This window comes from Lonchura striata, chromosome 8 (assembly GCF_046129695.1).
Source record: "Lonchura striata isolate bLonStr1 chromosome 8, bLonStr1.mat, whole genome shotgun sequence".
In the NCBI taxonomy this organism is placed as follows: domain Eukaryota; kingdom Metazoa; phylum Chordata; class Aves; order Passeriformes; family Estrildidae; genus Lonchura; species Lonchura striata.
The window spans coordinates 37,039,355-37,062,497 of NC_134610.1; the positions used below are offsets into that span (position 1 = coordinate 37,039,355).

The 23,143-nt window shown below is 49.0% G+C and overlaps 2 protein-coding genes across 2 annotated transcripts in view; one reads left to right on the top strand and one right to left on the bottom strand.

Moving 5' to 3' along the window:
* Positions 1-9,541, bottom strand: part of NDUFA10 (NADH:ubiquinone oxidoreductase subunit A10) — a 25,932-nt gene extending 16,391 nt beyond the window's left edge. The window contains exons 1-7 of the mRNA XM_021539607.3: positions 9,411-9,541; positions 8,485-8,653; positions 7,845-8,060; positions 7,675-7,761; positions 6,633-6,754; positions 5,085-5,164; positions 2,003-2,057 (exon numbers count right to left, since the gene is read on the bottom strand). Of these exons, the coding sequence (XP_021395282.1) occupies positions 2,003-2,057; positions 5,085-5,164; positions 6,633-6,754; positions 7,675-7,761; positions 7,845-8,060; positions 8,485-8,653; positions 9,411-9,497 (816 nt within the window). The 5' untranslated portion in view covers positions 9,498-9,541. The remainder of the gene's footprint in view (positions 1-2,002; positions 2,058-5,084; positions 5,165-6,632; positions 6,755-7,674; positions 7,762-7,844; positions 8,061-8,484; positions 8,654-9,410) is intronic.
* The window catches only part of LOC110475451 (uncharacterized), a 19,305-nt gene continuing 5,657 nt past the window's right edge, over positions 9,496-23,143 (top strand). The window contains 4 exon segments of the mRNA XM_077785222.1: positions 9,496-9,547; positions 13,598-13,610; positions 14,972-15,159; positions 22,693-22,808. Coding sequence (XP_077641348.1) covers positions 9,496-9,547; positions 13,598-13,610; positions 14,972-15,159; positions 22,693-22,808 — 369 coding nt within the window.

The following is a 23,143-nucleotide window of genomic DNA, read 5'->3' on the forward strand; positions in this document are numbered from 1 at the left end:
ATCACTTGAGGTCTCTCTTCCAGCAGCTCCTTAACAATGGCATCGGTTTCACGACCAGGACAGAAGAACAACTTCTTAATTTATAAGAAATGCCCTGGCACCCCCACGAATTAGCAGCAACTATCCAAGGCTTTAAAGAAAATTAAACATAGAGCTAACTTTTTATTCCCAGTTTTACCCTCAAGCTAAACAAGTGTGAAACATCCTAAAGAAGCTCATTTCAGCACTCATTACTCCTTCAGCCACTATAACCAAAGTTAATTACAACAGGAAGCCCCAACTGACCTTTTTAGGACACTTAAAAATCGTTTCTAAGCTGTGTATGTGTGCTCTGTACAACCCAAAAGTTATTAAACCATAAGGCTATAAAAAAATTCAGCTCCCAAATCCCTAAGCAAACAGATTGGAGTGGGCTAATGAACACTGCTGTCTGTCAAGAGGACACACCTGTGTAAACACACCTTACAAACCAAAGCTCTCCAGCCAATCCTTATTTCCAAATTTTTTCTGTGTCATCCCAAAGGGAAACTGAATCTGAACAGAAAAGGGGGGGAAAAACAACTAAATTCTTCCAAGTATCAGTATCTACCACCAACACCCAACGTTGACAATGACAACATCATGGGCTGGTCTTTTCCGACCTTAATCATTCTGAGGCATTATACTTTAAATTCCAAATAATAATCCTTTCCCTAGTCCAGATTTGTCCAAGCAAATTAAGGACTCCACTGGTGCATCTGATGACCCTATTTAGAGAAATGACAAGATTGATGAGCTCAAGAGAGTCGCTCCTTGAACAGTAAGAGCTTTAGACTGACTTTAAACTCTGATTTAAAGGATTAAAATAAAATCTCTAGTAATGGGGTTTACTACAAGAAAATCTAGGGAGGAAACAAACTGCTTTATTCTGACCACTTGGAGATGTGTCCAGAGAGAAGGACAGGGTAAAAACACAGGCATTTAACCCCCATCCCAACTTTCCTTTAATTCACCAAGTACCCATCTTGAAACACCACAGCTCTCAACTCCTATTCTTGCTTCTATGTTGTTATCTGGAAAAAAATATATTAACTGGTCCGGATTCTCTATATTCACATCACAACCTCAGCTTTTTTATTCATTTCAGCCTGATTTTTTGTGTTTTTTCTATTTATTATCTGCTGTCACACTGAAGCCCATCAGCCATTTTTTAGGGGTATAAACCCATACTGTCCCACAGGTCTACTGGTTATTAATGATAACCTTTATTATCAAGTGCAGGAGCACCCAAAAATCCATCCACAACATCAGAGGACCCAGAATGTGGCACACAAGCCTGTTCTTATAAGGGCAACCAAAAGGCCTTAGAGACAAAGAGTAGTACACCTATGGGGGAAAATGGAATGTTAATTTTAGGACCAGGGAAGTCCATTTTCTGCTTCACACAATCATACAACCAGACACCTCAAGCAAAAATGTAATTTTAGTCTGATTAGGAGCAGTTGAATATTAAAATACATGCTCTGACTATGTTAATAAGCTTACTGAGGTACAGGCTACCACACATATGTATGTATTACTCAACTCTCTGCCAAGATCACACTGCACATAACCTAGGAGGAGAGGGAGTGAGTTTGGGCTGTGTGTAAGTAGGGTAAAAATTCCATCTCATTAGGATGAAGACCCAAAAAAGCCCTTGGAGACAGCCCATGAGTAATTCTCCTCTCCCTTCTCCCAAGTAAGGATGATTCATTGCCAAGCTTCCACGTAGGATTATTATTATTATTATCCAGTTAACATCATATTACTGTTATTAACAAACATCTATCCCTAGAACCTAAATGGGCCTGAAACCTCTTCAGAGGCTCGAAAACCTTGGTGCTCTTTCCCTCAGAGAACAGCAGTTAGATAGGACAGTTAATAATGGTGAAGCAAAAGGCTTCTGTTACTCTGCTAATAATCCTCCCAGTTCACTGAACTAAGGGAAATCTATTAAACTTACTCCCAGAAAAGCAAAACTTACCTTCTCCACATCCTCAGCTGCAGTTGCTGTGTACTGCAGAACTTCACTGCTCTCACTGCAAAGAACACAGAAATTGAATTCCCCTGATAAAGCTGCTCTACCCATCCTCCCCCCACCCCACTCCAAAAGGAACAGAAGTGAAGTTAAAAGGCATAAACACCGAACCAGATTAATTGCAATTTTTTAGACTGCTCCTAGCTATTGCAATGGAATTCCTATTGCACTTGTGAGCTGCTTCTTTGCTACTGAAAAGTTGGTTTTAAAGGGCAAATGGCCTGGATATCTATATAACTTCAGCTGGAAAAAATTTTTAAACACCACATGTGTGAATTTGTTTTCATTTACTTAATGTGGATATTTGCCCCTATTACAACTGCCCAATCTACTTGAAAATAAGTGAAATTTTCAGTCTAACCCAAAATTGTGGTAGATTTTCCTTTTTTCCAAGTGCATGACTAGCTGTGAGTCATTTCAAGAGAAGAATGCATTCATTTATCACTATTTACTCAGGTTGAGCTAGCTGAATGAATACAAATACAGGCAGCATGATCTGTAAGTGTAAAAACATTCTTAAAATGTAATGTTTCCTGGTTAGAAGATTGTTTTTTCTCATCAGCCAGCAGCCTTCAGAGCAAAGGCACTTGCAGAGCAGAGCCACAACAGGAGTTCCTACATGAACCTTCCACACCACACATGTTCAGCCACATTCAACAATAACTGTTTCCAGCTGGAAAAGCTGGAAGGTCCTGGAATAGCTACCCAATGTGGACGTTATACCAAACATCACACAGCAAAGTTTAGGAGCATGAAGAAAAATTCACAGAATCTCAGAATGGTTTGGGTGGGACAGGACCTTAAAGCTCATCCTGTTCCACCTCCTGCCCTGGGCAGGGACACCTTCCACTATACCAGGTTGCTCCAAGTACTGTAGGACCTGGCCTTGGACACTTCCAGGGATGGGGCAGGCACCTGGATAAGAAATTCTCCTCAATATCAGCCCAAGGCATAGGTCACTTCAGCAGAGCCTGACACCAGCAATTGCATTAAGGATCAAATCACTTCATCCCATCTCTTCATTTGACTCTGCAGATTATCAGGGCTTCATTAAGAGAAAACAGCTACTCAGTGGAAGCAGTGTTGGATATCAAAGAGAACATTACCAATCTTAAGGCTCTGCTCCAGAAAAAGAGAAAAATCAAACAGAACCCAAACACTGTTCCAAATCATCAGGCAGTACCTGCCACAAATCAGGCAGAACCCAGCTCACTAATCTCACTACCAATAAAAACATTAAAGACATTCATAACAAGTCAACTAGAAAGAAAAGCATCAATTTTAAAGCAAAAATCCACTATAAACCACTTCAGGCAGCATCAAGCTGCTCCAGTTAAACAGCACAAGATAACAGGAGTTTTGCCCAGTAACAAACTGCTTTTCAAGGAACAAGCAAACAAATGTCAACATGGAAAGCATGCAGGAGTTTGCTCAGCAGTGTATAACAACTCTTTTTAGCCTGTCTGGACCAGATTTTAGGCATTACGAGGAGTCAGGGAATCAAACTAGGCAGGCTAAGAGGTAACAGGTAGCCATGAACACAGCCCTCTGTGCCACTGCCAGCAAACAAACAGTTCAGGTAGCTGTGGCTTCTGCATTTACCCCAGACTGGAGCCACCCTGAGGTCTCTGAGGTACACAGAGCTGGATTCACACACTCCCAAGCTCCCCCACAGCCAGGGGACAGAGACACAGATCAGTGTGACAGGCTGCTGGGAGCCCATCCGCTGCCAGGACGCCGAGCAGAGGGGGTTTGCCTAACAGGGACACTGACCATGTACACACAGAGGGTAGGGAGGTGAAATCACAGCAGGATTTACAATTTAGCCTCACTGAACACCACGAGATGCATGTGGGGGCTTGATCTGCTCCAGAGAACAAGCAGCAGCTTTCTCCCCACCAGTGACTGCAGCAGTTTGCCCTCAGGGGGATGACATTCCCAAGGCTTCCCATTCCCTTCCAAGACGTATGTGCTGGCTCTGGGGACACAGGGGGAGGCCACAGACCATACACAACACCAACAACCCCTGCCTGCATGAGTGACAAGCTCAATATTGAGTTACTCGCTTCAGTAGCTGGCAGAGCCATCACACTGATCCACCCTGGGAGATGGAGCAAGACCCAGGGGGACACAGGCAGGCTACCAAACACTCAGGAATCTACTCTGATTTATGTCAGCCTCCTTCACGCACCAGAACTTACACAGTTAATTCACCTGATACCCTTTGAGAGTTTCCCTTCCAGAATTATGAGGGACAATAATTCTGCTTTTAGATTTTTAGGACAACCTTAATTTTCCTAGAGCTCTTTTATAAGAACTGGGAGAGCTGGCAAGCTCTGTTTCATTTGAGGTTTACAGGGCACATGTTTTTGCTTCCCAGCTAGAGGAAGCCAGGGGAGCCCGGGACACGGGGAATGGCTTCCAACTGCCAGAGGCCAGGGTTAGAGGGGATATTGGGAAGGAACCAGGGAGGAGCCACTGAGGCCCTGGCACAGGGTGCCCAGAGAAGCTGTGGCTGCCCCTGGATCCCTGAAAGTGTCCAAGGCCAGGTCCTAGAGGGCTCAGAGCAACTTGGGATAGTGGAAGGTGTCCCTGCCATGGCAGGGGGTGGTATGAGCTTTAAGGTCCCTCCAACCCAAACCATTCTGGGATTCTGTGACAACCAAATGACTTTTCGAGGAGAGAAAAGCCCTAAAGCCTTCCAAAACGGCCTGAGAAAAGCTTGTATTGCATCACTCTCTCTTCAAGTCATGCAAACACATACAGCCACAGCTGTGGCATTCTGCACACCACTCCTGAACCCATTTTCATCTTCCAACACTGGCATCAGGCTTCTGGGATGGCAGAAGTAACTACACTCACACAGCTCCTATGCTGTAAGTGCAGCGCCGCTTACGAGGGCGCAATTCTGTACTCTGCAGCACAAGGAGGATTTTTTCACATGATTTGTTGATATTGGCAGAGATTTTAAGGTTTGCACACATTTTTGCTCAAAGACATAAGAGGCAAAATATTTTGCTTTGCTAACCTGATGTCTGGTAGGAAGGTCTTCTTGTAAGCATCCTCAATGCTCTGGAGATAGGAAGTAGACACCTTTTTCTCATATGGCTACAAACAAATAAACAGAAAAAGCTGTGGAATTAACTTTCTTTTCACACCAGCACAGACTCCAAGGTCTGCTCCACCACCTGCCAAGGGCTCACTCTGGGATAAACAGTCAAACATCCAAGTGAACCACATGCACATCAGTGAAAATTTCAAAGAATTAAGAGTTTTATTAGGAGTGTTGTATTTGGAATTCCTTACATTCCATACAATATCTAGAGCAGCCCGCAGCTATCCAAGGACTGATTGATCCTTGCTAACTACACATTCCAGCAAGCTATAATAGCTACCCAGAAAACAGGAGAAGACTGTCTGAGTCCACTTTTTCCATAAGGAGGCCAAATTTGCATCTATTTGCAGAGTTTCAGACAAGCGCGTGGGCAAACACCCACTCCAAACTCCAGAGAAATTGCATGGATATCATCCCTATTGTTAACCAGTTTGCTTTCCACACAGTGTACTTTCAATGCCACATTTGCAAAACACCAGGAATTTCTCTAATCTACTGTGCGTTGCCCAAACAAATCCTACAGAGCTCAGCACTGCCACTAACCCAAAAAGTCACAAGCTACATCAGCAATTTCTGTCCAAAGGTTTCAAAAATGCCACTGATTTTCATGCTCAGAAGGGCTAAGAACTCACAGGTTCCCCAATAAATTAAGAACTTAACTGAGAACTTTTTCCTAATAAATCAAAGCCTTCTTTTAATCTATCTGGCCTTCCAGAGTCATACTGCATTTCCCATAGCTTTTCAACAAGGTAAGACAAACATCTTTTAATCCTCATAACACATCTGCAAACAGCTACAAGTACACATCTAAGTATCAAAAAAAGAGGGGAAAAAAAGCCCAAATTACAAACCTTACTTAGATTAGTTATTCCCCAAAAGCACCCTACAGCTTTCCTGAGTCAAGACTAGCTCAATAACGCAATCACTCAGCAGTGATTTGCTGGATTTCAGGGAGTTAACTGAACCTTCTGATCCCAGATGACTTACACATGAACCCCAGCCCAGGGGTGAGGAACCAGTCAACTGGGAAGCAGGAGCCAGGGACCCCAGCTGGGCTCCTGACACTCAGGAATAATAAATATATCATCTCTAAGTGCACTGCAATCAGCACATCACCTGCCCACAGCTCCTGAAGTGACACCTACACAGTCAGGTATAAAAATTTACCTGCTTTTAAAACAATTTCTCATTCCACAAATGACAACATATCAATGCAGTCACACAAAAAGTTGATTTTTGCCCTTTTTTTGCCTTTTTAAAGAAAGCATACAAGAATACCCACAGAGTCACAGATCTCACACCTCAGAGGACAACCAGCTCCCCAGAAGCAGCATTCAGCAGCAAACCCCACAAGACTCCACATAAGGAGTGATTACAACAGACATTAGCAGGCAGCAATTGTGAGAGACAAGTAATAATAAAGGTAAAAGATAAATAGGCAATAATTAGAGATCAAATTACCTTGCCTTTCTCTTGAATCCTCTTCTGCACTTCTGGGACAGGCACATCTACATAAATGACCAAGTGAGGTGGCAGCAACTCAGAAATGCTGATCTCCTTGACCTCTTTGTAGTGATCAAGGCCTGTGTAAAACACAAATAAATCACATTCCCCACCTCTGTATTTGCAGTTTCTTCTTCAGGGCTCACAGAGTAACTTTAGGGTATGCTTTTCCTCAAACAGAATTCAGGAAGTTTACGGAAAAACTATCTCCAGAAAAGTTCCATGCACTGAGATCTAAGAATCTAAACCCAGTTGTATCAAAGGACTTTATTCCTGACTCAGGTTTACAGGAATCTCAGCTTTTCCTCCACTATTTAGAGACAATAAGCAGCAATAGCTCTAATCAAGATGTCTGTTCCCTAAGGATTCCAGTACAATCCAAACTGTGATTCTGTATTAAACTGTGGATTGCTGGGCCTTGCTGCCTCAGCAATGCAGGCACAAGTCATTATAATCAGCTCTCAAAGCCATCCAGTAACTTACAGCAGGTGGCAAGAAACAAACCTCTTAACAGGAGGTAGTCAAGAAAACAGTTATGTCCACTTCGGGAGCAGCCAAAAGCACAGATTTGCTAAGAACATGCAGCAACAGCTCAGGAGCTCAGTGCCCATAACCCCAAAACAAATCACTAAGGTTGGGAGGAACATCCCTAAATCACCGGTTCAACCGCTCTGCTGAGAACTCCACTCACAGCATTCTAAATATCCCCAGGGGGGACATCCCAGGTGATTTGCACCAGGGTTTGACTCTTCACAGTGGAAAAAGGGTTTTTCCTTACAAACAAAACATTTTGCATTTCAGTTTGTGCCCTTTATCTTTTGTCCTCTCACTGCCACTGAAACCAGACTAGCTCCACTCAGCAACATACAACACATGAACACTGAACATTTAAAGGATTTCCTCCTTCCAAGCAAGAATGTTTTCTTTCTTTTTTAAAGCTAACTACCAGACTTCTGAGAGATTATGGCCAAACAGCCTCCTTTTGCTAGCAGGAACTCACATCTCTTGTGGACATATCCCTGCTTTAACATGGCATCCAGGAACACAAAGTCACTGTAGGGAGAGCGCTCCAGCACCACGCCTTGACCTGCAAGGGAGAACAGGCTCCAGGTTGGAACAAAAGGAGCTGCAAGGTCCCTTCCAGCCCAGACCATTCCATGATTCCCCAACCTGTGCTGAGCAGGTGCTCCAAGGCGTCAGCGTACTGCAGGACACGGTTCCCAAAGATCCAGGACTGCAGGCGGTATGAGTGCCCGTCGGGAGACTTGGGGTCCGTGTAGAACTTCTCCAGGTTACAGAAACCACTAAACTTCTCAGGCAGCGGCTTGCCATCCCCTGAGAGCCTATCCTGGTAGTGGATGTCTGCCTCGGGGAAGTACTTCATTCCTGAAAGAGAGAAGAAACCCGTAGCAGAAATAAGCTGTGTTCATTTGCAGCACACACCTCCTCAGCTACTGAATGCACAGCTGTTCCTTGAACAGCTCCCAAACAGCCCCAGCTCCCCGTCTATCACAGCAGAGGGCAATGAACCCAACTGCGAGCTCTGGCACAGCCCAGGGAGAGCTGAGCTCTTCCAAGTACATCCCTGTGGAAAACCCAAACTCTCTGGGAGCACAGTGAGCACACAGACTCCATTAGAAATGAAGCTTCACTCACAACAAATCCTTGTCCCAAACCTCACCAACATCATCCACAGATCCTCCCCACTCCCTCCAGCATTTCCCAGTCAGGAACCGCTGCTCTGGTGAACTTCCTCTGCACAAGAACCAGGGGAACCATTTCTCAGGGGAACAGACAGAGTGAGACATACCCAGTTTGTCTGCTATTTGCTGGGCCAGCTTGCCCTTCCCAGAAGACAGATTCCCCTCTATTGTAAAGACTTTGCTGTGCTCTGTGAACTTCTTGCTGGTCCTTTCTCCCAACATATAGGCCAGCCACCCATACTGCAGGCTCTGCTCAGGGCTGGTGTGGATTCTTGCCTGGAGAAAAACACATGGAAATCAGCAGGTTTGGAGGGATTTTTCAGCTAAAAACACTGTTTCTTCAGACACACACACAGGACACACTGTTATGCATCTAATACAACTTTTTACTCAGTAACCTTAGCAACTGCAGCAGTGGTTAGGCAGGGAAGTTGTTCATTAAATCAAAGGCTGAGAAGACAGAAAACATGGAACAATTTTCAGTCTGAAGGCCAAATACACAACACACCAAGGGTTCCCAAGAGAAACTACACATTCGACTTTTGCTTGTACTTTGTGTGGTTTTGGGCACATAATGACACTAACTAACACCCACTCTCAGGAGAGTTACAGCTTCATTTCAATATGGCTTTCAATATACGACTTCCAAGAGGCAGCAAAAGGGACCCACCTGGGTTAAGGGGCTGAAGGCAGGGACTTTCTGAGCCCTCCTCAGAGCCTCCCACAGACCCCGACAAACATTGTACAAACCTCATTCTGAGCAGTGCAGTGACCTCCCTTACACGGGGGCGTTCATTAATATTTACCACTCCTTTCCTCGCAGCCGCAACCGAAGGTCACCGCACTCCACTCTGCAGCACTTGCTCCAGTCTGCCTCGCATTTCGCCGCCTCTCCCAGCTCCCTGCCGGCAACGTCCCTTCCCAAGGACCAGCCCGCCCCGGGGAGATGCATCTCCGGCCCCCAGTTGTCTCTGCTCACCGCCCCAGCAGGACGGAGCTCCGCACACAGCCCTGCCCAGCCAGCCCCACTCACCGGCAGCAGGACGGAGCCCGGCCCGGAGCTCCCCCGCCCAGCCCGGGCGGCCGCGGCCCGGCCGAGCCGGGACAGCCACAAGGACATGGCGGCGGCGAGCGCTGATGACGTCACCGGAGAGGCGCCGCGCCCCGCGCGTGAGGGCGCCGGGAGGCCCCGCCCCTCCCACAGGCCACGCCCACTGCCCGCGGGGACAGCGGGGACGGGGACAGGGACAGGGACAGGGACAGGGACAGGGACAGCAGGGACAGGGATAGGGACAGCGGGGACAGGGACAGCAGGGACAGGGACAGTGGGGACAGGGATAGGGACAGGGACAGCGGGGACAGGGATAGGGACAGCGGGGACAGGGACAGCAGGGACAGGGATAGGGACAGTGGGGACAGGGACAGCGGGGACAGGGATAGGGACAGGGACAGTGGGGACAGGGATAGGGACAGCAGGGACAGGGATAGGGACAGTGGGGACAGGGACAGCAGGGACAGGGCAGCAGGGACAGGGATAGGGACAGCGGGGACAGGGACAGCAGGGACAGGGATAGGGACAGCGGGGACAGGGATAGGGACAGCGGGGACAGGGATAGGGACAGCGGGGACGGGGACAGCAGGGACAGGGATAGGGACAGGGACAGTGGGGACAGGGATAGGGACAGCGGGGACAGGGACAGTGGGGACAGGGATAGGGACAGCGGGGACAGGGATAGGGACAGCGGGGACAGGGACAGCAGGGATAGGGACAGCGGGGACAGGGACAGTGGGGACAGGGATAGGGACAGCGGGGACAGGGACAGCAGGGACAGGGGCAGCAGGGATGGGGACAGCGGACAGGCGGCACCGGGCACGGCCCGGGTTAGGGACTGGGGCACAGAGAACAGGCTGCTCGGGGAGCAGGGCTCAGGCAGCAGGTGGGACTAGGAAGAGCCGAATCACTGAGCCGGCTGAGCAGGAACAGCCTCGTCAGGAGCAGGGAACAGGCTGCTTAGGGAATGGCAGTCGGAATAGCAACGGGCAGTAGGCGGGATCGGGCCCAACCGAGTTAGGAGCAGTGGGACAGGGAACAGCCTGGATTGGGAAAGGCCGGGATAAGGGACAGCCGGGTTAGGGAACAGGAGAGAATAGGAAAAGGCCGGGTTAGGGAACAGCCGGGAATAGGAAACAGGTGAAAATAGGGAACAGCCGGGTTAGGGAACAGGCGAGAATAGGAAAAGGCCGGGTTAGGGAACAGCCGGGAATAGGAAACAGGTGGCAATAGGGAACAGCGGGTTAGGGAACAGGTGGCATAAGGGAACAGCCGGTAATAGGGAACAGCCAGGTTAAGGAACAGGCGCGAATAAGGAACAACCGGGAATAGGGAACAGGTGGCAATAAGGAACAGGCGGCAATAGAGAACTGCCGGGAATAGGGAACAGGTGGCAATAGGGAACAGGCGGCAATAGAGAACTGCCGGGAATAGGGAACAGGCGGGAACTGCCGGGAATAGGGAACTGCCGGGAATAGGGAACAGGTGGGACAGGGGAGAGCCGCGTTAGGAAGCAGGTGGGGCCAGGACCAAGCAGGACAATGAACAGCCGGGTTAGGGAGCAGACGGGATGAGGGACAGACAGGGTGCCTGCACTATGTCTGCCCGCAGGTCCCCCACAGGAGGGAGCCTGGCATACGTCTCTTTCCAATACCTGCACATCCTGTTGTCCTAATTCCCTCTGCACCCTGCTTCGGGTGCTTGACCAACATCTCCAAGCTTTTAGGCTGGGAGCATGTGCAGTAACCCTTACCCTTATTTAAAAGCACTGTTAAATTACTGGGCCTAGGAAGGTCATAACCAAACGTTTTACAAAATCCCATCAAAGTGACATCAGCTCTGCTGACCTGGCACATTTGTGACACCATTAGCAGCTTCTGCTTTGCCCCCTGGCAAGAAGCAATCAAGTTGCATTTCAAGGATTTATCCCTGGAATTTACAAACAGCTTGAAAAACCCAACCAAACAATCCACAAGAGATGCGTCGTCGAGGTTCCCTTAACAGCTCTGTCTGCAACCAGACTAAGCTGGATGCTCCAAGCCCTGTCCAACCTGGCCTTGAGCCCTTCCAGGGATGGGGCAGCCACAGCTTCCCTGGCCACACCACAGCAGTTGGAGCTGGGAAGCAGTTTTGGGGGGAAGAGTAGAAGCTTTGGGCAGCATTAACTCAGGGAAAGGCAAAGTGAGAAGGAACAAGCTGGCTTTTCCTGAGCGGGCATCAGGCTCTCAAATGGTGGCCCATGGACATGGTGTTTGCCAGGATTCCATGTTTCCCTTGGACAATGACCCAGAGACGTGGTGATTTCCACAATCCAATGGTCCCAGAGGATGGTGGCCCACTGATAAGTTTCCCAGGATTCAGTGTCATCTGTACATAGGATGGTGGTCTACAGTCATGGTGTTTCCCAGGCTTTGGTGTCCCCTGAGGATTGCAGCCCAGGTGCATGGTGTTTCCAAGGATTTGGTCTCCTCTGTGGATGGTGGCCCACAGGCACAGTGTTTCCTGGGACTTAGTGTCCCCTTGGGAGGTAGCCCTTGGGGCTGCATTCCCAGGATTAGGGTGTCACCTAGGGAGAGCGGTGCACGGGCACGGCACTTCCCAGGATTTGCGTGGGACCGAGCAGGACGAGCAAAAGCCGGGCAGCGAGAGCCCAGCTGGTTCTGGGGAAGCGCCTGGAGCCGCTCTGCTGCGAGCACTGGGGGAGCAAAAGGGAGTAGCATGCTTGGGTTGCTTGGTTTTAATCAAGTTTAATTGGAGCTAACGCTGCGTCAGCTCTGGCACACTGGTGGGAGAACAGAAATCCCAAAGATGCTTGTCCTGCATCCCGGTGAGGAAGCTCGCCAGTGTTTGAGCTGCTCAGCAGTGATTCACAGGCTGGGCTGTGTTTTAGTGCCCGCCTAAGTCAAACATACAGCAATTAGTAACTACCAAAACATCTCGATTCCTTAATTATTAATTACCATGCTGCTCAGTATGTGTTGCATAATATCCCCCTCAGTGTCCCTGATGTTTCCTGCCTCCTTCAGGCCTTCCCCAGGTCCCACCAGCCTGTTTAACCTCAGCTTTTCCAGTGCATAGGAGCTAAAGGTGGGTATCTGTTTCTGGGAGGCTGTGGGGGAGGACATGGATGAGCTGAGTCCAAGCCCAGGATGAAGGGAGCATCAATACTTTAAACCTGCGGTGAGGTGACCCTGAGCCTCTCTTGGGAATTTAATTGGGAGTCTTGCTGTGTAAACATGAAGGATAGCGGTTTTGCCACAAATCTGTCTTCTGTTCATCTTGGAGTGGTGATTCCAGCCCTCTGGCATACCAGTCTGAGGGTTTGGGCTGGATTTGTGTGGCTCAGGGTGCAGGAGAAAGTATCTCTTTGGAACAGAAAGGCCCTTGTTCCCTGGTTCTGCAAGGTCAGCCTTGGAAAGAGATTATTTTTCTCTGTGATGGGTCAGATCTTGGAGCAGGATCTTGCTGATACCAGCCAGGCTGAGCAGGGCTGGTGGCAGTGGGACATAGAGGGGACAGCGAGGATGGGCTGAGGGGCTTCTCCAGCCCCTTTGCAGTCTGCTCAGGGCTTTTTACTTACTAAAAAAACCTGTTCATAAGAATTAGGAGACAATAGATCAGCTCATGCAAGTTCCACTCTCGGGAACAATCTCTCTTGGTACTTGCCAGCTTGCAGAAGGGATATGCTTCCTACTGGGTTGTCGTTCAAAGAGCAACTCAGGAAAAACAACCCCCAGCAGCAGCACAGCCTTTGGGACTGGGAGCTGAGCTTTCCCTTGGCACGGGGGCCACTAGCTTCACCATGAACCCCATGGCACAGTGTGCTTCATAACCACTGGGCCAAAGGGAAGGGAGATTAAACAGGTTTTAAATGTCTAGAACAAGCTTCACTGTTTCCATGAGGCATTTTCCTCACTGGCATTCCCCCTCTCAAGGATGGCCATGGAGCACCCTGCGTGCTGCAGCTGGGATGTGCAGGACAGAGGTGTTGGGGTGTCCTCCTTGGGCCTTGGGGTGGCTTGCTGCTGGCTGTGTCACCCTGTGTGCCTCAGCCAGAGGACTTTCAGTGTTTGGCCAGGCTATCCCAGTAGTTCTGTTATACCTCAGTGTTTTACCCACTGCCGTGCTCATCTCCAGTCTCATTTTCTCTTCTTTCTGTCTGTTTGGAGCTGGATTTGGATGGTGAGTGACCAGAAGACTTTAAAGGATATCTGAGGAATCTCAAAAAATTTTACTTCACCCCTTTTTTTTTTAATCAAAGGAAAACTATTTCAATTTTTCTCCTTCCTGGTACATGACTGTGATTTCAAAAGTGTTTAAGCTTTGTTAAAGCCTTGGTGCCAGTGTGTTTTACCCGGCTTGTGTGGACTAGTTTAGAGCTGTTTGGGTTGTGCCAGCCTCCCTGTGAGAGGGGATATCCCTCCTGATGCTGCTCTTACAACCCAGCAGGCTTGAGCTTTCCTGGGGAAATGCTGCAATTTTCCATTCAGCCTTAAAAGACCCCTCAATCTCTCTCTGAGCTGCAAATTCAACAGGCACTTCAGTGCATTTCATTTAATGCTCATTTCCTCTTGTGTCACATATATGAGCAGCCCTGCCAGATGAGATTGGAGAGTGGTGGTGAAGGAGAGAGATGAAATTGCTGCTAAACACTGGCAGATCCTGTTATCCAAAGCTCCTTCCTGAAGTGAGGATGCCCTCAGAGAGGGAGTTTGTGGTTAGACAGATTACATCAAACCAAACAAGATGCGTGTTAGGGGGATGCAGCTGAGCGAGATACAGATCGAGGGGGCGGGGGGGGGGGGGGGGGCGCTGAAGGATTTGTCTTTGAGCTATGAAATTCAAATTGGCATTAAAAAATGAAGGACACAGGGTGACATCCAGGACTTGCTAAAGTTATTAACTGAGCTCTTACTGCTGTTCTGGCATTTTGGCTGGGGTGGGTGAAATAACTGCAGCTCACAGAGATGGGACCTCACGTAGGCTTCAGGCTGCTCGCCTGGACACTTCTTTTTGCACGCTGAGGGTTGCCCCTGGTACCTAAGTTTGGCATCAAATGTGGTTTAATTTGGAAATGCCCAGGGACAGAAATCATAATATTGGAAGAAAATAAAACTTTTTACATCAACTTTTTTTTCTCTTTTTTTTTTTTTTCAAGATAGGCTCTTTACATAGTGCAGTGTCCTAAATCACCTTATATGATATCCCTTTAAGTCACAGAATCCCAGAATGGTTTGGGTTGGAAGGGATCTTAAAGCTCATCTCATTCTGCCCCACGGTTGCCCCATCTCTGGAAGTGTTCCAGGCCAGGTTGTACAGGCTTGGAGCAACCTGGGATACTGGAAGGGAGTGGAACAAGATGTGCTTTAAGGTCTCTTCCAACCCAAACCACTCTGTGATTCTGTGATTTCTAAGAGGATCAGGGTGTGTGTGGAAAAATCTAAACCATTTCAGTGTTGTGGCTGCACCAAAGCCAGTATTGTGTTTGAAAAGAGCCTGTTGGACAATCCCAGTTTGATTAACCTCTCCTCTGCCCCTTCCAGCCCCAAAGCACCCCTCCCCAAGGGTGTGAAGTCCAACCCCTCCAAGCGGCACAGGGAGCGGCTGAACCAGGAGCTGAACAAGCTGATGGGGCTGCTGCCCTTCCCCGAGGATGTGTGCTCCAGGCTGGATAAACTCTCCATCCTCCGGCTGGCCGTGGGCTACCTGAAGGTGAAGAGCTACCTGATGGGTAAGTGTCCATGCTGGGACGGGGGGAAAGCCCCTGGAATCAATCCCCAATGCACAGCTTGTGTTCTACCCCAAGCTTTGGGATGGGAATTTGTGTTTCCTGAAGGAAACATGATGGTGAGTTATGGGAGCAGGCCCTTGAATGTTGATACTGGCAAGAAAATGTCACCATGGATGGTGGGAGACACTTGGGAGCCTGCCCAGCAACTGAGACCTCCTGCAAATTTCCTCCATCTCATTAGCAGCCATCCTTTATGTCCAAAACTCCTCCTGTGTTGCACTCCCAGCACCCTGTAGAGAAGAGCTGGGTAAAACAGAGTGTCTTGTTGAACTGCAACAATGCCCTCATCTAACTGGAATGGCAATTTGAAATTAAATTCATTAAATAATTGAATGTTCATAATATAATACATATTGCATGTTCCCTTTTATTATATTTCATATTCTGTATTTTCTTATTTATTCCATATTTGGTATTCTTATATTTCCATATTCCTTCTCCTTCCCTCCCTATTCTTCTTCAACCCTTTATTATTATTAGATTTACAGTATGTTTAATAAATTTTAACATTACATATGGTGCAGAGCCTGACTGGGAGCAGTCATCACATTGCCAGAAGCCACCAGAACATGCAGACAGGGACATGTTCCCTCTTCAGTGACCTGGGCCTGATGGAATGGGCGATGGACACTGGGGAAGGCAGAGCATGTGGGGCAGGAAGGCAGCAGCAGATTTTTATATTTAGAGGCTCTTATTGCATCTTCTCCCCACCACAGATTGGATAAACTTGGCTCCCTTGGTTTTTCCCTCATGCCCACTCCTCTGGGCTCTCCCAGGGCCCTCGTCAGCTGGGATGAGGCTTCAGAAGGAGACTCCTGGCCAGACTCTCCAGATGGGACCTGTGCCTCCAAGCAGGAGCTGGTTCCCAGTGGATGTGCTCAGCGTGTGCTTCCCAGCAAGAGAGCTGCTCTGGAAAAGCATTTGGCATTGCAGGGGTTCTGGAGTCCTGTTCTGCCGGTCACTTATTCCCATCTGGTCACCACTTGCCTGTGATTTCCAGCTCCTTCCCCTTGCTCTGCCTCGAAGTTCATCTTGTTTGACTTCAGATCATCCCAGATACATCAGGGTGGGACTGGGTCACAGGCATGCCTGATGAAGAGCCGTGCCAACTGCAGGCCACAGCAGCCTGCTGCTGGCATGTCCTGTCAGGTATTTTGGGGGGACGTGCCGGCACCCTTTGTGCTCTGCTTCCTGCCTCAGGTTTGCTGTCCTGTGCTTTGTGCAGGCTCTTCTCCCCGAGCAGGAGAGCATGGCATCCTCTGAAGAGCATCCCAAGCCTCTCCCCATCCACAGCCCAAGCCCAGCCTTATCTCCAGGCAGGAGAGAGATAGATGTTTTGATAGACTGGTAATTGCCTCATCTCCAGGCAATTGAGAGACCAATTGCTCAGTGGGCTCAGGGTGATGCCTTGAGGCTCCTTTTTCCCTTGTGCTGCATTTCTCCAGCCCTGGAGTGGAGCTTCCCGCTGTTGTCTGCATCTTGTCTGGCTGCTAAGGCCAGGAGAAATCTGAGAAGGGGCTTCCAGCCTTCTCCACCTTCTCTGGTATTTCTGAGGTGTGGGTACTGTGTGCCTCTGGCTTGGGAACAGACCTGTTTAATGGGGTGTAGGAAGCCAGGCATCAGAGCCTGGGGCAGTGTTTAGGGTGGGACAGAGCAGAGGACAACCACAGTGGGTTTGGGTGCTCATATCAGTGCCTGCTTCCACAGCGGATATGAGGAAAGGCATTTGTCATCTTCATGGGATCCTGGTTTCTATTGCAGGATAGTGCCTCACTGCATCATCCTTTGAATCTGCTTTGCTTTTAAATATTATTCTCTATCTGTGCATTAACGAGAAACCAGACAAATTAGTAGTTTGCTGGAAATGTTAAGCTTCGAGCATAGAGAGGGACGCTCTGGGAGCTCCCTCCATGCCTCCAGGGGCTGATTCAGGTTGTGCACATCTGTAACTCCTCTGTGCCCTGGGGCAAACACTGCAGATGTTGCACAGCTCTCTGCTGCCTGGGATCTCAGCCTTCCCTGTGCAAAACCAGGGGGCTCAGGTCTTGGTCTCCTCAAGCTTTGCCCATCAGGCCCAGCCTGGGAGCAGTGCTGACAGCTCTGGCACTATCACTGCCTGCCTCAAAGGCACTTTAAAGGTTTTGTCACTCGTGTAATCAATGACTGAACCTCACTGCCAGATTTGTGCTGAGCTCTCTCTGCAAACCAATTTGCAGTGGTTGCTACTTGGACCTGTATCTGACGGCCTCCCAGACAAATCTGGAGTGACTTTGCTGATCCTGTCTCTTTGAGAGCAAGTGCCCAAGGAGGAAAGCTGGTGTCTGTGTTGCTGACTGCCACGATCCTCTGGCCTCTCTGTGGTGTGACAGGAGCCCCACTTGCTGCAAAGAGGGAGATCTCATGAAAGCTTGGATGGATTTTAGTGACTTGGTAAAGCTCCAGGTAGCTGGAGAGCTGTGCTGTGATTAGTTTCCTATGGTTCCTGTAACAAAGGAGGCAGATGTTGGGATTGCAGATTTGGCTCTGCCAAGGGTGAGCAAGAAAATGGGGGCTTAAAATGCTCTCTGAGGTGGAGAAGGTGTGATTAGGAAATGTGCTGCCATGCTTTCTTCCTAAGACTCCAGGGAGGGAGGTCTGCAAGAGGAAGGATTACAGAGTCCCAGACTGGTTTGAGGAAGTTCATCCTGGTTGGAAGGAAATTCATCCCATTCCACCCCCTGCCATGGGCAGGGACATCTCCCACTATCCTAGAGTGCTCCAAGCCCTGTCCAACCTGGTCTGAAAATCTTCCAGGGATGGAGTACCCACAGCTGCTCTGGTAATCTGTGCCAGGGCCTCACCATCGTCACAGGGAATAATTCTTTCCCAACATCCAACTTAACCCAATCTCTTTCAGAACCCATATAAAATCCTGTCGTGGTGTGAGACCACACTCTGGAGTCTGGCAAAGCTTGAGATAATCTAACAGCTCCTAGCAAACAGTGAACAGTGGGCTACCTTCCCATGCAGCTGACCTGGCTGGAGCAGGGGCTGGGTTTAGGAGGTCTCACCAGGTCCTTTTCCACCTCTGGTGCTGGTCTCACCAGTTCAGTCCCCAGTGCTCTGCTGCAGGGCAGCTGACAGCAGGTAATCTCACTGGTAATCTCCCTGGGTAATCTCACTGCAATCAGCACTAAATTAGCTTTGTTATTCACCTCGTCTTTGTTGTTACCAGAGCTGGCTGTTGGGCCACAGCTGCAGGGCTCTGGGCCTGAAGTAACTGAGGCAGTGAAAGGAGTCAAGCTCAAGTCTGTCCCTGGGCAAGATCCTGCAGGACTGTGTGGGATGAAGATTTGCAGCAGCAGGCTGGAGAGGCTGATGTGGACTTGGGGATGCCAGTGCTCCCCAGAGCATTTCTGTGCTCCTTGGAAAACACTGAGTGGCTTTTCCAAATAGTTTATAATCTGTGGATTTGGCATTTGTCTTTTTCACTTGGATGGCATGAGCCTGCTCTGCTTGGCACCGTACCTTTGTTAAACAGATGAGGCAAAGGTTAGTGCTAATTGACAGGGTTTGGGATTGGATCCAAGATGAAAATGGTTGTGCCTGGCTTGGTGTTACTTGAAGAGTTGGGAGCTCCTGTTTTTTGGATGCCAGGCACCTCTAGAGCCTGTTCAAAGAGAAGTGTTTGCCATGCGTGAAGCTTATCAACTCCCCCCAGTGTAACCCAGTCTGAGAGAGAAGATCTCGCTCCTGGGTTGTTACCAAGAACCTTTTATTTTCAGCACCAAATCTATGCCAGAGGCAAGAGATGTGTTTTAGCCTCCATGGCTGCCTTGCCCATCATATTCTCTTTCTTCAGGAATGTGATGGGCAAAAAAGTGAAGAGATTAGATGACTTTGCTCCTTCTTCCTTCTTTCTCCCGCTGGAATTTTTTCCTCCATTGCAGGGCTTAGGAATCTGCTTGCAGAGGCAAGAAAGCCAACCCATAGCGGGGTGCTCTTGGGGATGTATGGGGCACATCCTGATTCATTGATGCTGGAAGCTCTGTTGATCCTGTCATCTTCCCTGGCTGAGTGAAAGACTTGCAGTTTTTGGGGATCACACCAGCAGGGGGAAACCTGTAGTGCTCTAGCTGGTTCAGGACAGAGCTGGATTGTCTCCTACTGTCTTAAAAATTACACACAGCCTCTGTCCCAGCACTTTGAAAATGTAAGTGATCACCACACTGCTCCAGCAGATGCCTGGGACTTACCTGGTAATGCAGATGGCTTTTGCCACGGTCTTTTTTATAGAATTACAGAATCATTAAGCTTGGAAAAGACCTCTACAATCATCAAGTCCAACCATTAACCCAGCACTGTAAAGCCCACCACTAACCCGTGTCCCTAAGCACCACCTGTTGATTCCCATTAATTGTCCAAGATGCAGTGCAGGAGATGGAAAAAACTTGGCACAAACGGCAAAAGTGAATTGTCCTATTACCAGTTACTTTTGTTGTTGTGGGTATATTATAGATTGGGTACATGTTGGACACGTTTCCTTTAATCCCATTAATTTGTGGTCTCAGCTGCTTTGTGTGGGAGTCTGAACTACTCCATTAGAAGGAGTGTGTTAAATGGGATTAATTAGCCAGCTTTTAATACAGCTTGTCACCTGCTTTGTCCTGCCTAGCAGCCAGTGGGGGGTCTCTTCCTCCTGCCAGCCACTGTTTCCAGTCCATCTTAGCCATTGGCCCCTTGGAGACCTGGCTTCAGCAGGCTGAGGAATCCATAGCTTCGGGTGGGATTCCAGAGGGTGGCATCTCCCCATCTTGTTTCAAGCGAGGGGATGTTTTAGGAGTGACCCCTCTCTCCCATGAGGTTTCCTGTGTTGTAAATGAGCTGGGATATGGTTAAAATGTTGGGGTTTCCCTTCCAAGTCAAAAAGTGACTGGGAATAGCCTCTGTGCCCTTGGTGGTTGTATGGATCTGGAGTCCTCTGCCTGGAAGTGCTTGGGTTTCTCTTGGGATTGCTCCCAATGCCAGTGGTTCTTGGCAGTTTGAGTGAGGATGAGTTCAGAGACTTGTTTGCAGGAGGAGAGCCACAGGAACAACATGGCCCCTGGCTGTGGATGGGGAGGACTGGGCTGGATATGATCACCAGCTGCTCCATACCGCCAGTACTTTGGTGGCAGACAACATCTCTTTGAGTTTCCTCCCCTCTCTCCATGCTACAGATCTTTTCCCCAGGTCAGGTGTGTCCCATGGGAGACAAATTCTGGAGGATTTTTGAGCTCAGTTCTGCAGAAATTGACTGCTCTGTGTTTGAGAGAAGGGGAAGTGAGCACCTTTTTGGTGGGAGATAAAAAGCCCCTTGCTAAGATCAGTGGGAGAGGTGAAAAAATTTTGCTGGAAAGCACAAAATGGGTATTTCCGGCTGGATTCTGAAAGCCACAGCAGCTCTCCCCAGCTTTCCCTGCAGATACTGCTGATGAATGCTGGGAGAGAGCTGGAGACCAGATGCTCTCAGGATGTGCATGCTCTCAAAAAGTTCTGTGCCCTTTTGGAGCTTTATTTTGGAAGAACTTGCTTCTTTTTTAAATCCCCTGCCAGCCTGCCTCATTTCAATGCTTTAGAGAGGAGTCAACCCTTCAAAGGAAATAAAAATTTAAATGAGAATCGGTGTTTCATTTTGAAACTATTACACTCCATGAAGTGTAAATTGAAGCCATGTGGTCCAGATGGGATTTTTTCCTTGAGGATCACTCGGCAGTCATGTGAAGGGGCTTTTTGCTTGGTGTCTCCAAGCAAAGATTCTGTTGAATCTCATCTTTCCCAGCCTTTCTTAGAGGTCTCACATCCCCTGAGGAGGCTGGTCTGCCAGCACAGGATGGAAAAGAGCAGAAGCCATGACTGATGGATAAGGTGGAGATGCTGAAGGTTTGAGGGAGCGAGAAGTATCCCAGCTCTCCCAGAGATGGAGATGGCGGCTGACTCTGCTCCAGAGCACCCTCTCCACTGCTATTTGTGTCACCTTATGCAAGACCTGCAGCTAGTTACCCCAACCCTACTGTATCCATGTCCTGGTTGATGAAAGCCTCCATGGGTGGGTGCTTGTTGGCACTCGGGCTCTGGGTATAAATACATCCCAGAGATGCTTTGATTCCAAATTAGTTTTGAATTCAAACATGCCAATCCATCAGGTTTGCTGCAAAGCAAAATGTCCCAGATCAGCAGTTGCACGTGAAACTTCTTTAGATTCCAAATTTGGTTTTGAACTTGGTGTTACCAGGGAAGAAACCAAACAAACCTTAAAAGCATTTCAGTGGTGAAGTGAGAGCTTCTGCCATGGAGAAAATTAAATGTATGGTCAGACTTGGGATGGTTTGAGGTTCTTCCTCATATCCAGCATTCAGAGGCTCTTTTCCCTTTGGATCCAGCACCATCTGACACCTGGGGCTGAGATGGGGCAGACAGTGCTCTCTGCTGGGATGGGAATTACACAGAGTATATGAGATCAGTCAGACCTCAGGGAGCTGCACAAGCTGGTGGTGGTGGTGGCAGAGGTGGGCTGGTTCCTACAGGGGAGCTGCTCTGAGCTTTTCTGTGATTTTCCCTTTTTTTGTGTGTGAGCTGGCACAAAAACATGTCTTGAAAATCATCCTTTTGCTGTCAGCTGAGCTCGCATTGAGTTTTTTCAACGATAATCAGCAGATAAAGGATCATGCTGGAGATCTGCCTGGGAGCCTCTGTCCTCATTCATTTTCCCTGAACAACTGGTTCTGTGGGAGTCCTGTGATGCTTGAGGTCCCACAAGCAGGGCAGCAGGAGGTTTCATGCTGGCTGCACCCGGAGGTGTTGCCTTGAAGGCATCCAGTGCTGAAGCATGAGGCAGCTCCTGAATCAGCCTAGGGAGGTCATGGCAGCAAGTCCTGGGAGCCGAGAGCTCTCGGGTGTCACTGGGAGTGCCATGGCCACCAGCTCTTGATCTGCTTCCAGGCAGCCAAAGGTGGAAGGGAGAAAACAAGTATGGGTGCTTTGATGGCATCTAAGGTGCTTTGAGAAGGTTTGTTTCTGTCATTCTCTAACCCTGAAGGGCAGCAGAGCAGAAAGAGCACCCTAGTGGGGTGGCTTGAAGCCAACTCCAACTCTGCAAGGCCCTAACCATAAGCCTCCTGGCTGTGTTGGGTGGTGTTCTCCAGCCTGGGCAGCACAGAAGCACTCGGCCCCCCTCTGTCCTTTGCACCTCTGCCTCACACCCTGGCAGGAGTGAGGTTTCCCAGAAATGAGATCAAGCAGGGGAAAGAATCTCTTGGAGGAAGCCTCAGGCAAACTGGGCATGGCTCAGTAGGTGGGCTCTGTGCCAGGTCCCACCGATGGTCACACCTTCCTCCATGCTGCGCTGGGTCCATGGCATCCAGTAGCTGCATCAGCAGCCCTGGGGTGGGAAGGAGGAGTGAGAGGCTCCTGCCTCACCTCTTCCACGCTAATTTCTTGCCTTCTCACTTACAGCTACAGCTCCAAACGTTGGTAACCACGTGAATCAGCCCAGACTCCCAGGAGGGGACAGATGGATGGAGCTGCAAGGTGACAGGGAGCTGTTTCCTGAGGGGGAGCTGCTGCTCCAGGTATGGTGCTATGGCTTAGTCATTTGGGTCTCCACAAGCTTCTCTGGAGCTTGTGGTTGCATCTGTGGAGCAGGAGGAGACCCTGCCTTGCCCAGAGCTGCTTCACTGTGATTCCTGCAGGCAATGAGTTCCTGGGCACAGAGACCAGTGGCACTGCCTGGCTGGGATGGGTCCAGATCCCCATTCCCACCATTCCCTCTCATCCCACAGCAATTTGCAGCCCATTTGTTTATGTTACATCTCATAGACACAGCTCCATCATCCCGACCAAGAGGTTCAAGGATGCCATTTGGTGGTGTAAGGATTGATCCCTGAGTAGTTCCCAAGGTGCTGGG